General features: G+C 42.9%; 1 protein-coding gene across 1 annotated transcript in view; it reads left to right on the forward strand.

Moving 5' to 3' along the window:
* Window positions 1-17,208, forward strand: part of PCLO (piccolo presynaptic cytomatrix protein) — a 230,630-nt gene that overhangs the window by 95,205 nt on the left and 118,217 nt on the right. The window contains exons 4-6 of the mRNA XM_060275141.1: window positions 6,718-8,244; window positions 9,514-14,476; window positions 14,899-16,910. Coding sequence (XP_060131124.1) covers window positions 6,718-8,244; window positions 9,514-14,476; window positions 14,899-16,910 — 8,502 coding nt within the window. The remainder of the gene's footprint in view (window positions 1-6,717; window positions 8,245-9,513; window positions 14,477-14,898; window positions 16,911-17,208) is intronic.

Consider the following 17,208-nt stretch of genomic DNA (forward strand, 5'->3'; position numbering starts at 1 on the left):
AGCCTGCTTCACGTGACACAGTAAGCCAAACTGTGGCTTTCTGAGGCTGTGCAAATGTCTGGGCTCTTTACAACTGTTCTGCTAAGCACAAGGTTTGGCTTAGTGTGCCATCCAAACTGGGACTCATTCATGGTTAAGCTACCTCCTTGCTAACCATGGTCATTAACCAACTTTGGCTACCACTCATGGTTAATAAGGATGATGCTTAGCCATGAGTCTAAGGCCAACCTTTGCTTAGCTCAACACAGGCAGCAATAAACAGGACCAGGGAGGAGAGAAGCAAATACGAGAGAAACACACAGAGAAATCCACACCTTTGCACAGCCATGGCAAACCAACCTTTGGTATTTTGTGCTGTGTGAAACCAGGCCACTGGGTTCATTGCAAAAAGTACTCCTAGTTACATATAATTTTGATTATATTTTAATACTGATTTTAATATTATATTTTTAAGTTTCCATTGTTGTTTAGTCGTTTAGTCGTGTCCGACTCTTTGTGACCCCATGGACCATAGCATGCCAGGCACTCCTGTCTTGCACTGCCTCCCGCAGTTTGGTCAAACTCATGTTCGTAGCTTCGAGAACACTGTCCAACCATCTCGTCCTCTGTTGTCCCCTTCTCCTTGTGCCCTCAATCTTTCCCAACATCAGGGTCTTTTCCAAGGATTCTTCTCTTCTCATGAGGTGGCCAAAGTATTGGAGCCTCAACTTCACGATCTGTCCTTCCAGTGAGCACTCAGGGCTGATTTCCTTAAGAATGGATAGGTTTGATCTTCTTGCAGTCCATGGGACTCTCAAGAGTCTCCCCCAGCACCTTAATTCAAAAGCATCCATTCTTCGGCGATCAGCCTTCTTTATGGTCCAGCTCTCACTTCCATACATCACTACGGGAAAACCATAGCTTTGACTATACGGACCTTTGTCGGCAAGGTGATGTCTCTGCTTTTTAAGATGCTGTCTAGGTTTGTCATCGCTTTTCTCCCAAGAAGCAGGCGTCTTTTAATTTCGTGACTGCTGTCACCATCTGCAGTGATCAAGGAGCCCAAGAAAGTAAAATCTCTCACTGCCTCCATTTCTTCCCCTTCTATTTGCCAGGAGGTGATAGGACCAGTGTAAGTTTCCATAGTCCACAATTAATATTATTAATAATTGCAACAACAACAATAATAATAATGCAAAAGAGATCATGTCCTGCAAGTGTATTTTTTAAACACTTACCTACCTAATCGTGTTTTTAAAAGGTTTCGCCATCCAACACTTTGAAACTCTGCCTTGAGCATTCTTAGATGGGAATTACGGGGACACTCCACAAAATGAAGTGAAATAGAGGATCTCAGGTCATGTATGCCACTGGCACCACTTCTCTGCTCCCCGTGCTGCCTCCGCCACTGGGGGAGAAGTGACGCTGGCATTGGCACCCATTTTGGAGGAGATCTCACTGAAATTACACAAAATCTCATGCAATTTCAGCCGAAATCGGCACTGATACCAGCACCACTTCTGAACCGGCAGTGGAGGCAGAGCAGGGCTGGTCAAGGCAGCCTCAAGCTGCTGTTTTGGGGGCTTCTGCCTCAATCTGCCTAATGGCAGAGCCAGCTCTGCTTCATGTATTGCTGCCCTTTATAAAGATCTAAGAAAAAGATTTATTCAAAATGTCAAAGCTATTCCTTTACAAACGTAGATATAAATTAGAATCATAGAGTTGGAAGAGGCCACAAGGGCCATCCAGTCCAACCCCTTGCCAAGCAGGAATCACGTGAAGAAATCAAAGCATTCTTGACATATGGCTGTCAAGCCTCTGCTTAAAGACCTCCAAAGAAGGAGACTCCACCACACTTCTTGGCAGCAAATTCCACTGTCGAACAGCTCTTATTGTCAGGAAGTTCTTCCTAATGTTTAGGTGGAATCTTCTTTCTTGTAGTTTGAATCCATTGCTCCTTGTCCGCTTCTCTGGAGCAGCAGAAAACAACCTTTCACCCTCCTCTATATGACATCCTTTTATATACTATTTGAACATGGCTATCATATCACCCCTTAACCTTCTCTTCTCCAGGCTAAACATACCCAGCTTCCTAAGCCGTTCCTCATAAGGCATCGTTTCCAGGCCTTTGACCATTTTGGTTGCCCTCCTGTGGACACGTTCCAGCTTGTCAGTATCCTTCTTGAACTGTGGTGCCCAGAACTGGACACAGTACTCCAGGTACTTAGTAAACAGAACAGCTCTGTTTACTAAGCATGTAAAACTTCCCTCCTGGAAAGAGCTGCAATGAGGAAATATAAAGTTTGAACAGCAAGAAAAGAAAAATGGCAACATTAATATTGAAAATTAACCTTTGTATTTTGTGGGTGTTGGGTCTGTGCTTAGAGACTGTCAAATCTGTTGCTTGGGTTTCTCTCAGTTTCTCATTATTCCAATCTTAAATTCAGTTTTCCATATCTCCACATCAATTTGTGATTTCTTTATTTTGTTTAAAAAAAGTCCTCATGAAAATTCATCAGCAATATAATGCAAATTTCTCCTATTATACAGTTTTTTGCAACAATATTTCTTCTAAAAGAATGCATTTTTGTATGTTTTTTTCACCAATATTTGCATTTTTATTCATGTTTTGTACACTTGGCAAGAGAACTGCGTTTGAAAATTCAGAGAATTCTGAAAGATGGCTGTGCTTCAGTTCTCGTATTGTTTTGAAAATGCAAATCAGGCTTGCAGAGATGTGGTTGTGAAATTTGGAAGAATGGCAGTTTTAGCAAGAGGATCAGAGATTTACCAAGGACAAGTAGTGTGAAATAGAGCAAACCCCCCCCCCCAAAAAAAATCAAGAAATCAGGGAGGCTAGAGGGCAGGGAGGCAAAGGTGAGAGGGGCTGAATATGGCATATTGATTTGAAATAATCAAATTGGCTACTGGATTTCTTACAATACTATTGCAGAGAGCATTAGTGTTAGACTGGAATGGGGCGGAATGTCCATTTCTAGGTCCCTAATAAATATGGGTTGCAGGCAAACTGAAAAGATGGCCCCGGGAAGAAGCTTGTATTCAGGGCATGAGGTTAACTGAGGAGAAGACAAGGCTAAAACTGAGGCATATGACTTCACGGTACAAAATTCAATTTTACAGAAAACCATTCTGACAGGGAACCAACAGCCTAGAGGCTGATGACATAATAAGGTTCATAGAAACTTTCTTTTACTTTACAGGCTTCAAATGAGCACGCAGTTCTCAAAATCTAACATGCACTGACAAGGCACTTTTTAAAAACCTGTGCACGTTGGGAAAAAGGGATTTTACATTTGTTTCTTCACTGGAAAACCTGCTGTAGAAAACTGTACAACAGAGACTAAGCGGAGATGTATAAGCACAGACCTTACATATGCACTTTACTGAAAAGTAAGGTAAAGGGACCCCTGACCATTAGGTCCAGTCATGACTGACTCTGGGGTTGCGGCACTCATCTCACTTTACTGGCTGAGGGAGCCGGCGTACAGCTTCCAGGTCATGTGGCCAGCAGGACAAAGCCGCTTCTGGCGAACCAGAGCAGCACACGGAAACACCGTTTACCTTCCCACTGGAGCGATACCTATTTATCTACTTGCACTTTGACATGCTTTCGAACTGCTAGGTTGGCAGGAGCTGGGACCAAACAACAGGAGCTCACCCCGTCGTGGCGATTCAAACCGCCGACCTTCTGATCGGCAAGCCCTAAGCTCTGTGGTTTAACCCACAGCGCCACTACTTACTGAAAAGTAGTGTTTAAAAATAAGAGCTATAAAATGGAGTTCCACTTATTGGGATTACTTCAGAGCTAGGACTTCTTATCTATACTTGACTAACCTGCAAAACATTGCCTATCTGTAGGGATATATAGCCTGTCAACTGAGGAAAGGTAATATTATTTTCCAGCCCCAAATTACACCAGTGGTGGAGTTGGGATCCTTTTGCAGATTTGATTGGAAAGGTGGGGAGAACACATTTATATTTGTAGCTGATGCTTTCTGGAATTGCAGTTTGGGCAAGTGCAAGAAATCTAGTACGATTTCATTTAGAGACAGTTGTGAGTAGGCGCCATGTTATTGGGCAAGTTAATTTTGCCTCAGGAAAGTGGATTTTGAGCTGATTTGGAGTGTTGCTTGGGATTATAACTGCTGGGCTTTGCTTCATGTCCCCATCCCACCCCAAGTAGATTATAAATTCTTTACAAAAATGCCTTTGTTCAAATCTGCAGGTGGGAAGCAGCATATAAGGGGCTGGAGCATGGTTCTTCAATAAGGTTTTTAATGGCAATAATTTCAAATAGCAGCCATAGGGTGGGCAGTGATTCAGCTGTGATTAAATCCCCCTCCCTCAACTCCACAGACCCAATATCACCCCCATCCACTGTTTTTATAGCAAAAATCATCTGTAGACCCCAGGCAACATTGCATAGCATGTCTAATTTGACCCTCATTCTGTGCCACACTAACATGATCTTGATCAAACTGTGAGAGGTAGTGGAAGACAGGAGTGCCTGGCATGCTGTGGTCCATGGGGTCACGAAGAGTCGGACACAACTAAATGACTAAACAACAACTGTGCCACTTGATCAGTTGACTGCAGGAGGTTTCACTGCCACCGGGGTGTTATAACAAAGGAAGAGATGGAAACAATGGGGGAGGGACTGTTTCTGTCGATCTTTGAAGAGGGAGTCTGTTTGTGGTTCCTCTCATTCCTTTCGTAGCTTCACAAAACTAGCTCTCAGTAAGAGAGAGACAACTTAATTATTGTATGTAAGCTCTAGTTTTGCTATGTTGGTAGAGCATGAGCCTCTTTAGACTCAGCTACACAGGTCAATTTATAACGTTAAAATGTGTTATAAAAATGCAACACAGGTGGTGCTGTAGAGCAGAATCCAAAGTCAATGACAGATTGCCTTGGGAGCTCCCCCCCCCTAGTGGTTTTATATATAGATCCAGCCTTAATCTCAGGATTGTGGGTTTGAGTCCCATGTTGGGTGAAAGATTCCTGCATTGCAGGAAGGTTAGACCAGATGACCATAGTGGCCACTTGTAACACTATAATTGTATGGTTCTATTAAAAAGGCAGTATTATTCCGTATCCCTTCGGAGTACTGCTCGTTTCTGAGGACTGTAATATTTATGGCATGCATATTCTATAGGAACTGGTGGAATTCCCTTCTCTGGTCCATACTGGAAATCACCTAGGAGGACAGCATGAAGTTGTTCCATGTCCTGCAGATTTTTGGCTTAGCAGGACTGCAAACTATGAGAAGGGATTTTTGGGGCGGTGTTGCATGGCACTGGGCATCGGGCTAGATGACCACCAGAATTCCTCCCAGCTCTACAATTCTATGATTCTATGAAAGGTTTCCTTGCTTCCCACTATAACATGGTAGAGACTTACCACAGAAGTCAGGGCATAGTCAAGCCAAAGCTAAGCATTTTTAGCTCCCACTTAGTTCAGTGGAGAGAATTAAGTATGTGCGTCTGTTGACTTTTGAACGTCCTCTTAGAGTTTCAGCAACAGATGTGCATCATTCTTGCTTTGAAATAAGTGGCACATCTAACAAGGTAAAAATTGGCTTGGTCATTCCTCAGACTCTCGCACTTAATGTATCCCAAAAACATTGAAAACTTTTAGGAAAGTAATCATTACTGTTCTCTTTAACTTTGTCCAAAAATGGAAAGTAAAAAATGTTATCTTCCACAAAAATTATAGTTTTGAAATTGCAGCCTTTGGTGCTTTATGTGTAAGAGTTCAATCTATAGTACAACAACACACAACATGCAGTGAGTTATATTTTCCGGTGCTCTTTAAAAGAGCTTTTATCCCTAATTATTTTAGCCAGAGTCAGCCTTGTGAATATCTATTAGCAGTTGGATTTTATTCTAGGTATTAAATTAATTTTTTAAAAGCTTATTACAAGATTTCTGCTTAGAACTATACTCTCTTTTACAGCTCAGTCATTGGTGTTTTCAGGTGACACATGCCATGCATTCTTTGCCATGTCTGTTAAGCAAATAATTCTCTTAAGTCTGTATGTTGAACTGGTAGTTGATTAATCAGTGGGAGCAAATTTTAATCAGCAGAACAGAGATTGAATGGTACCCTCGTTTATCTTTAAAGCCATTTTTAACCAAGTAAGGAGAATGAAAACAATAATCTTTGCCTGCCCTAACAAGGAGTGGTACTTTAATTTATTAAATCCTAAATTATTTCACTCTTTCAATATCTTTGAAAAGATCTCTGTATAAGATTTTGCCTTTTTGTGAATATATTTACAGTTATATAGTCCATTTCAATACAGGTAGTTAATCAACTACAACTCTTTAATCTCTGGACACTCCTAATTTATGCTACTAAAATGGTAGCCATGGTTCTGTGGACAATATCTCCAATGATTTACAATATTTATTGGTTTTAGCCAACTGATACAATCCTAACCATGTCAGTGGTGCTTACTCCCAGGTAAATGGGGTTAGGATTGCAGTTTAACTCATACTTGGATTAGGCCCATTTAAATCAGTTCAACTTAAGTTAAACATGACTAATTTAAATCAATGATACACCGAGTATGACTTAGTTTGATACAAGCCATTGTATATTTAGTGTCGCAGCCAGAAGTTTGTAAAGTCAGGGTGATGTTTAATATTGCTTTAATATTGATATTTTAACATAGCATGTATCCTTTATTAATGTAATGTTATCTTTATATTATAGGTACAAGAATGGCTGTGCTTAAACTGCCAGACACAAAGAGCATTATCAGGACAGCTTGGCGGTATGGACAAAATAACACCTCCTGTACTTTCAAAATCATCACCCAAGCCATCAACTGCTCCTCAAAGCCAGGCTAAACTTGTTGAACAGAAGACTTCAGCTCAAATGCTGGAAAAGCCAAGAGGAGGAATGGGAATTCAGAAGGAAGATTCAAAACTTCAACAGGCCAAATTGTCAAAGACAATTTCATCTGATAAAATCCAGGAGGGTACACAAAGGGAAGATTCAAAAGTGCAACAAGAAAAATTGGCATCAACTGATAAAATTATTCAAAGCACTTCAAATGAAGATTCAAAAATTCAGGAGGAAAAATTGGCTGATCAAATTCCCAAAGAAGAGCCAAAACTAACCACAAAACCATCTGCCAATAAGATCTCAGAAGGCATTCAAAAGGAAGAGCCAAAGGAGCTGGGAAAAATATATGATAAAATTCAGAAGGAAGACCTAGAGCTTCAGCAGGTAAAATTGGGCAAGACTCTATCAGCTGATCAGATTCAAAAGGAAGACCCAAAGATCCAGCAAGTGAAATTGACAAAAACACCATCTGCTGATCAGATTCGGAAGGAGGACCCAAAGATCCAGCATGCGAAGTTGGCAAAAACACCATCTGCTGATCAGATTCGGAAGGAGGACCCAAAGATCCACCGAGTGAAATTGACAAAAACACCATCTGCTGATCAGATTCGGAAGGAGGACCCAAAGATCCAGCATGCGAAGTTGGCAAAAACACCATCTGCTGATCAGATTCGGAAGGAGGACCCAAAGATCCACCGAGTGAAATTGACAAAAACACCATCTGCTGATCAGATTCGGAAGGAGGACCCAAAGATCCAGCATGCGAAGTTGGCAAAAACACCCTCTGCTGATCAGATCCGGAAGGAAGTCCAAAAGGAAGGTGCAAAGCTTGAGCAAGAAAAGTTGACAAAAGTACCCTCAGATGATACAATTAAAAAAGCTGACCCAAAACTTCAGCAAGCGAAACTGGCCAAAGTTCCACCCACTGATCAAATTCGGCAGGAAAACTCAGCTTTATCTCAGGGGGGAATAGTGAAGACAGCCTCTGCTGAGCAGATTCAAAGGGATGGTGTGGAACCTCAGCAGAGAAAACTGATAGAAACACCTCAGACGGATCCGGCTTCTTCCAAGTCAAGTAGCGATCAAACACAATTGACAGAAACCCTGGAAGGTGACCCCAGGTCTCTACCCTCACAGGAGACGCCCCCTTTTCCTGAGCCCAAACATAAACCAGTCATGGCTGTGGTAGAAGAGCAGTTTTCTGAAGCAAAACTAGAAGCCAAGGTACAAAAAGAAGGGATAAAACAGGAGGAGGTTAAAAAAGAGGATTCAGTGACGAGTATTCCAGAAACCACATCTAAAGCTCAGAAATCTCAAAAAGAAGAAATCTCTGCTCAGCCAGTAGTACCTTTGCCAAAGCCTGACCATGTGGAAGCACTGAGGGAGAAAGCAGTGAGTGTTTAACTTTCCTTCCTATCTCTTCCTTCATTGAATGACATGGGGCCAGATCCTGGAAACAATTATCACAACCCATGCAAGTTTCAGCATTTTAATTTCCATTTATCTCAGTGAGAGAAATGTCAAGCATTTATGCTTCACTCTCCAACCGAAATAAATAGAAATTTAAAGTGCGTTCACTTTTCCTGCAGTGCACCCAATTTGTTTTGAATGACTAACTTTAATTCACACCACGGTTTTTATTGACATAGAATGACCCAAAAAAAGTCATAAATTGGTGGTAGGTCCATGCTGATTTGGTTTTGGTAGGTTCATGTATATTGAAATGAACAAAACTTGCCCAACTTCGTAGTGGGCGTATCAAATATTAAGATAAAGCAATGAGAAGAGTCTCTGTGATGTTAATAACACTGTCAAGTGTGATTAAAGACTTCCTTTAAATTATCTGTAACTGGTCATTGAGATGCTGTAGATTCATTTGGTTGATCTTTGATATAGCACAGGAGACCTTCATGGCATTCTAAAAGGTTTCAGGGTTTGGTGAACAGGGTTTTGGCTACATAGGTACCACAACCTATGAATCAGCTTCAATTAGAATCCATACATTTCTATTTTCCACAAAGTTGTAAGAAGAGCTAAAAAGCCAAGAAACCCTTCGCCCTCCCAGATGCTGAGAAATATCATTTTAATGCTCCAAGGGAAATGGATATCTGTTTCCTCCTGCAATCATGAGGGTCAAAAACCTAGCCTATAAAAAACAACAGCACAATAAGTAAAATAGGTTTGGGGGAAAAGATCCCTATAATCATAGCAAATCTTCCATATTTAATTTTCATTCTCCCACCAAGCTTGTCAAAAATAGATGATCATTTCATGAATTTGTCCAACCCTGTTTTAAAACTATCCAAATTTGTGTTCATCACCAAATTTTCTTGATAATAATTCCCCCCCTATTTGCACTGCATAAAAGCTTGTCAGAATTAATTTCAGTTGAATTATTGAACAAAGCATAATTACATTTAATTGAAAAAGTCTTATTTCAAGTGACATTTCTGTGATTAAAATTGTTGGATAAGAGAATTAGTATATTTCTCCACTTCTGGTTTAGCACTTTAACCTAACTGTTAAACTGTTTCTGTTAATTGACCATTTTTATCATGATCATAATAGATATTAACATTATTTGGGGTGAGTGATGCTACCGTATTATTTAATTAGTTGAATCTGAATCTTAATATGTGTGTGCGCGCATATATATTTCAGGAAAAAGAAGATGACAAATCAGACACATCAAGCTCACAGCAGCAAAGAAGTCCACAAGGTCTAAGTGACACCGGATACTCATCTGATGGGATCTCAAGTTCACTTGGTGAAATTCCCAGTCTTATTCCAAGTGATGAAAAGGATGTTTTGAAAGAAACTTGTATAAAAGAAAGCCTTTCACATGAAAGCAGCCCAACTAGTCCCTCCGATCTTGCTAAGCTAGAAAGCACTGTGTTATCCATTTTGGAAGCTCAAGCAAGTTCCCTCATTGAAGAGAAGCCTGGAAAGACCAAAGACCTTTATTGTGTCTACAGTGAGCAGTCAAGAGAGCCACATAGAGCAAAATCCACACCTAGCACACAGGAATCTTACAGTTCTGATGAGGACTTGGCAAAAAGTGGAAGAGATTCTGCAGAAGTTAGTAGCAAAGGTGTACCTTCTCGGAAGGGGTACAAGCAGAAGACAGAAGCAACAGAAGATACATCAACAAGAAGGCAGCGCTATGACTCTGTAGAAGATAGCAGTGAGAGTGAGAATTCACCTGTCCCTCGGAGAAAAAGACGGACCAGCGTTGGGTCTTCCAGCAGTGATGAATACAAACCAGAAGACAGTCCAGGGTCAGGTGACGATGAAGACTTCATTCGAAAACAGATCATGGAGATGAGTGCTGATGAAGATGCGTCAGGTTCTGAAGATGATGAATTCATGAGAAACCAGCTGAAAGAAATCTGTACAAGTGAAAGTCAGAAGAAGGAAGAAGGGAAAAGTAAAAAAGCAATAGCTGGAAAACATAAGAGGATGACGCGCAAAAGTAGCACAGGCTATGAAGAGGACGCCAGCAGACGCCATTCCTGGCATGATGATGACGATGAGACCTTTGATGAAAGTCCAGAACCAAAATACAGGGAAACAAAAAGTCAAGACAGTGAAGAAATCACTGTAACGGGAGGAGGTCTTCGGCGTTTCAAAACAATAGAACTTAATAGCACAATAGCAAATAAATATTCTGAGGAATCTGAAGAACCAAAGAGAAGTCTATATTTTGATGAAGAACCAGAGTTAGAGATGGAGAGTCTTACAGATTCACCAGAGGACAGGTCAAGGGGAGAAGGATCTTCAAGTCTGCATGCCTCCAGTTTCACTCCAGGTACATCTCCTACATCTGTGTCATCCCTTGATGAAGATAGTGACAGCAGTCCCAGCCACAAAAAAATGGGTGGAGAAAGTAAGCAGCATCGTAAAGCCAGGCATCGTACGCATGGTCCTCTTCTTCCAACTATTGAAGATTCTTCTGAAGAAGAGGAGCTTCGGGAGGAGGAAGAGCTGCTAAAAGAGCAGGAGAAGCAACGTGAATTAGAGCAGCAGCAACAACAGCAGCAGCAGCAAAGGAAGAGCTCTAGCAAAAAATCTAAGAAAGACAAGGATGAGCTCAGAGCCCAGAGAAGAAGAGAACGGCCAAAGACACCACCAAGTAACCTATCTCCCATTGAGGATGCTTCTCCGACAGAAGAATTGCGTCAGGCAGCAGAAATGGAGGAACTACATCGGTCTTCCTGCTCTGAATATTCACCAAGTATTGAGTCAGATCCTGAAGCTTTTGAAATCAGCCCAGAAAAAATAATAGAAGTGCAGAAGGTTTACAAATTACCTACAGCAGTCTCTTTATATTCTCCAACAGAAGAGCAGCCTGTTGGGTTTGTCAAAGAGGAGAGCGGTCAAAAGACTTTAAGAAGTGCTGAAGAGGTATATGAAGAAATCCTGCGTACATCCCACAAAGCCAAGCCACTTCCAGATGTAAATGAAAAAGACGAAGTGTTTGAGAAAGAGCCTTTATATGGTGGCATGCTAATAGAGGACTATATCTATGAATCTTTAGTAGAAGATGCTTATAGTGGGGCTATGGAGGCTAGCCTCATGACAAGGCAAGAAGAGGGTGATGAATTTAGCCAACTGAAAGAAAAAACATCAGCGCCCCCAGATCAGATATATGGAGAACCTATGCAAAAGCCTACCACCTTACAAAAGGACTATTACAGGATAGAGTCTTTGCATTCAGGTATGCCTCAAGAAGACATTGTGTCTAGCTCCTACATCATGCCAGAAAGTCATGAGATAATCGTACTGGACAGTGTGGCGCCATCTTCAGGTGACGAAAAACAGCTCTTGGATGCAGATGCTGCTTATGAGGAACTTGTCAAGCGACAGCAAATGCAGTTGACTCCAGGCTCCAGTCCTACCCAGCCATCTCCTGAATTAATTACGGTTTCAGATAGAAAAACAAGCATTTCTGGAGAGGTAACAGAAAGCACCTCCCTGACGTCAAGCACTATTTCATCCAGTTCAGACATACTTTCAGTAAGCTCTTCGGTGCTTCCTATTCCGGATGTCAAAATTACTCAGCACTTCACAACTGAAGAAATAGAGGATGAATATCTCACAGATTACACCCGAGAGATTGAAGAAATAATTTCCCACGAAACATCCATATTGATGTACTCAGAGGCCTCAGAAAGTGCCACGTCCATTATACCATCGGATACGTCTTCCCTAACATCATCCACATCTTCAGTTTACACCACTGGTAGTTCTTCACCAGATGGTGTGATTTCAGGTTACATAGAAACATTGGATGCTATTAGCAAGTTTCCAGATTCTGAAGGGACCAGCTCAGTGACCCAAGTTCCTATAAGTTCCACGAAAGAGTACTCTGAAGCTGCTAAGGAGACCCTTGTAGATCAGGTTGTGGTTTCCCTTTCTGAAACTGACTCCTCCTTTGTATCACCCTCTGTAGAAACAAAGCCCAGGCCCTTTGTTTCTGTCTCTGATGCCATAGAAACGTTCCCACCCCAAGATGAGAAAGCTATAAAAGATGCAGCCAAGTTTGATGTTATGAAGGGACTTTATGAAGACAAACAGGCAAGACCTCCTGTGACCATAACAGGAAAAGCTTTAACAGATGCTACATCTGACCAGAAATTTACATGTACAGCTCCAGTATCCTCCTCTGTCATGCCTACTGTATCTGTGTTGCCATCCGCCATTTCTCCGGTTCCCCCTGTTACACCCCAAACATTTTCATTTTACAAAAGCTCTTCTTTTGAGTCTCCAGCTCAGCCACCCCCACCACCTCCTCCTCCTCCTCCTCCACCCCCACCTCCTCCGCCTATTCTGCCCAAGCCAGCTATTTATCCTAAAAGGAAACCCCTGGCTAAGGCTCCAGTGACCACAACTCCCACCCTAGTACCATCTGTCAGTGACATCAAAACAGTGGAAGCAACATCTGCTATAAACACGACTGGTCCACCCGTCACAAAAATGTACACATCGGCACCCCCTCCTGTTCCTCCCAAGCCAGCTTCAATTCCAGCAGGACTTGTTTTCACTCACAGACCTGCTGAAATAATAAAACCCCCTATTGCTCCCAAACCAGCAATTCCTCAGCTGCCGACAACTGTTCACAAACCAGCAGAAACACAGCCAAAACCAGTGGGTTTGTCTTTCACCAGCAGTATGACTTTGAACTTGTCCCCTGCAGAGTATAAGTTGCCATCCCCTACTTCCCCACTGTCTCCACATTCTAATAAATCTTCCCCAAGAATGTCCAAATCCTCAGGGGAGACCTATGTTGTTATCACATTGCCCTCTGAGCCTGGCACTCCCACAGAGTCTATTACCAGTCAGGCAATTACCAGTTGGCCTTCAGGATCTCTCCCTAAAGAACAGGGTCCACATATTGTACAATCATTATTCACTCCAACTATGACTGCTCTACAAATGCAAAGCATAAGTGATCGAAGCAAATATGGTCCAGGAGCTTTGCAATCCATTTCTCCTGTTCCTGTCAGTGCACGGTCAGTTTTTGAGATAGCTCCTAGTTCAGCAACAGAATTAATATCAACAGAGGTTGCCAGGACTACAGTGTCTTTGCTCAAAAATGCTGGATTAGATAGTGTTTCCATAACGATACCCCCGGAGCCAGCACATATCATTCAACCACCCAGATATAGAGAGAACGGGAGATTCCATGTCTTTGGTGACGTCATTGATCTTCGCACCTTGACCAAAATGGATGTGGAAAGGGCAGGTAGCTGCATGGACCTATCTGCTGCTCCCACGGATGTGAGAAGGCAAGTTATGGCAAGCGACACTTCGGGTCGGCCAGTAAGCACTGTTCAGCCAGCGATCATAAATCTCAGCGCTGCATCGGCAGCTGGTATCTCTTTAGCACCGGTCACTGAAACATTTACAATAGTGACCTGCACAGCTACTGTAAGCTATAGTACAAGCACAGAAAGTCTTGTCGATCTGGGACATGCCATGACAACTCCACTGCAGCTAACAACATCCAAACATTTTGAGCCTGGACCTAGAGCAACGGGTGTCCAGGGACTCTCTGCGGACAGAGATGAGGTGCCAATAAATTTGTCCCTAGGTACTCCAGCGCATGCAGCTACATGGGGCACTACGAAGCCTGCTATGGCACCTCCTGTGGGTGTAGCCAATGGTTGGACGGACGTTTCCACTACTCAAGAACCAACCGAGAGTGAAGTAGTTGACCTCAGCACCACAAAATCCCACAGAACCATGGTGACAGTGGATGAAACAAGTTCGGGGATTGTTACCACCATAATAGAAGATGATGAAAAGCCTGTGGACTTGACTGCAGGGAGAAGGGCTGTTTGTTGTGATGTTATTTACAAGCTGCCCTTTGGCAGGAGCTGTACAGCGCAGGCACCTGCCACAACACTACCTGAAGATCGTTTTGGTTATAGAGATGATCACTATCAGTATGACCGCTCGGGGCCCTATGGTTTGAAAGGAATAGGGGGTATGAAACCTTCTATGTCAGATACCAATTTATCAGAGGCTGGACTTTTTATGTACAAAAGCAAGAATACCTTTGATTACCAAGTTGGGGCAACAGATGTAGCAGTAGACTTAACTTCTGGCAGAGTGACAACAGGTCAGTATGACAAGGCCTCAGATCTTACTTTGAAATATAGTAGTGGTGTTGCTCATCTCATTTCAGGATGAATTGTTTTTATTTTCTATTTTTTTCTTCCCCTTTTTTATTAAAATTTATGTTGGACAGTGTGGCAAACTGTGCTGGGATTTATACGTGCATTTTTATTTTTATTTTTTGCTTCTTCGTTATATAAATCGTTTTGCACAAAGAGGTACCTGCATGTCGCTGCATGTTCAGGAAATGCTTCCCCCTCCCTGCCTTCCTGCACAGCTAATGTAGAGCATTAAAGTGAAGATTTGCATGCAGCTGCCCCCTGCTCTTCCGCTCATTTAACTCATCTTGATGGGATGGCTTGCAGAACTCGCAAAAAAGGGCTTTGTTTTGAAAGACTGGACTATAACTCTGCCCTGTAATTTCAGGTGAAGTTATGGATTACTCAAGCAAGATTATGGGTCCTTACCCAGAGACTCGGCAAGTAATTTCTGGCATTGGGATCAGTGCCCCTCAGTATTCCCAAGCACGAATAGTACCATCCATAGGATCCCCTTATGGCATTGGAAGTGTTTTGAGATCATCTAATGGAGTTGTTTATTCATCCGTTGCGACTCCGGTGCCATCCACATTTGCTATCACCACACAACCTGGTTCTATTTTCAGTACTTCCGTTAGAGACCTATCTGCTCTTCAGACAGTTGACACAATGCCCTCATTATCAAACTTACAACATAGCCAGGCACTTCCAAGATCGTATGATTTCTTGACAACTGTAGCCTCTGAGAAAGAGGGTGCAATTACTGACACTGACATTGACCCAGGGTTGCAACCTCTTCCTATGGAAGCCATTACTAGTGAGCCAACCAACTTGATGCCTGTTTTCACTACAGCTTCGGAAGCTTTTGTAGATATAATTGAGGAGGAAGCTACACACCTCATTGCCCCCGAAGAAGGCAAACAGCAGCACCTTGACTTGGAGCGCGAGCTTCTAGAGCTCGAAAAACTGCAGCAGCAACGTTTTGCGGAGGAGCTGGAGTGGGAGCGTCAAGAAATTCAGCGGTTCAGAGAACAAGAGCAATTCATGGTTCAGAAGAAGCTTGAGGAATTGCATTCGATGAAGCACCACCTCTTATATCAGCAAGAAGAAGAGAGGCAGGCACAGTTCATGATGAGGCAGGAATCGTTGGCACAGCAGCAACTGCACATTGAACAAATCCAGCAGCTGCAGCAACAGCTTCACCAGCACTTGGAAGACCAGAAGATCCACCAGATCTATCAGTACAATTACGAACCTTCTGGAACTGGGTCTCCACAGACGACCACGGATCAAGTCATTCTTGAAGGCCAGTACGCTGCTGCCTCCAATGGGCAGTTTTGGGCTGGTGAGGAAGCCACTACCACTGCTTCTGCTGTGCTGGGAATCGAAATTCCGCAAAGCCAAGCCTGGTACACAGTCCAGTCAGATGGTGTGACTCAGTACATTCCCAGGCCTGGCCTGCTAAGCTCTGCCTCAGAGATGTCTCTTAAAGATGTGGATGTGAGAGAGGAGAAGCAGTTGAAAAAGAGGAGCTCCATGCCAAAGCTGCGTGGCCCATACGAGGAGCTTGACGGAGCTCTGGAAGAAGAGCCTAGGTGTCTTAAAAGGATAGTGGAGAGTGGAGTTCAAACTGACGATGAGGATGGTGCAGACATGGGCTATGCAGACAGGAGGAGGAGAACCAAAAAGAGTGTGGATACAAGCGTTCAGACAGACGATGAGGACCAAGATGAATGGGATCTGAGCAACAGATCAAGGAGGAAAACCCGTGTGGGGAAATACGAAGGTACCACTGAGGCGGAAAAGCCGAAGCCGTTTCCCCAAGTCGCCAGTATTGCAGTGCAAACAGTGGCGGAGATATCTGTACAAACAGAGCCAGTAGGAACAATACGGACCCCTTCAGTAAGGGCCCAGCTAGATGCAAAGATAGAAATCATAAAACACATTTCAGCTCCGGAAAAGACATACAAAGGAGGAAGTTTGGGTTGTCAGACAGAAACGGATTCAGACACCCAAAGCCCCCAATACCTCACAGCTACCTCCCCTCAGAAAGATAAAAAGCGCCCAACACCATTAGAAATAGGTTACTCTTCACACCTCCGGCCAGAACCCACACTTCAGGTAGCCCCTTCCCCTCCCAAATCTCCCAAAGTACTTTATTCTCCCATTTCGCCTGTATCTCAGGCTGCTGTTCTAGAGTCGGCCTTTGTACCCTATGAGAAGCCTGTCCCTGAAGACCTTAGTCCTCAGAAGATTCTGCATTCTGAGGTCCCCAAGATTCCGCAGCTGAGCCCCAAGTCCGCCAAGGTGATGCAGCGCTCTTTGTCTGACCCCAAACCGCTGAGCCCAACAGCCGAAGACCCTTCCAGAGCACATTTCCAATACACGGATGGTTTCTTGGTAAGACCCCTTCTTTCTTCAAAGCACAAGTTCATTTTGAGTGGCATCCTAAGTATTTTAATAAGCACTGCTTCCTTAACTTGATCTATGTATGTGAATGGTAATTGGGCAATACTGGCAATGAAGCTCTGGTACTTTCGAAACCTGATAGGAGGTGCTTATTTTATTTTTAATTAGACATGGAACTGCAAGGGAAGTGGAACATGGTGCTGCTTCAAAATAAAATGGGAAATACTTAAATGAGAGTTAATCCCGATGTTTATAGGAATCAATGTTAAAAGGGAATTTACTAGTTTCC

Source organism: Zootoca vivipara, chromosome 5, assembly GCF_963506605.1.
Source record: "Zootoca vivipara chromosome 5, rZooViv1.1, whole genome shotgun sequence".
NCBI lineage: Eukaryota > Metazoa > Chordata > Lepidosauria > Squamata > Lacertidae > Zootoca > Zootoca vivipara.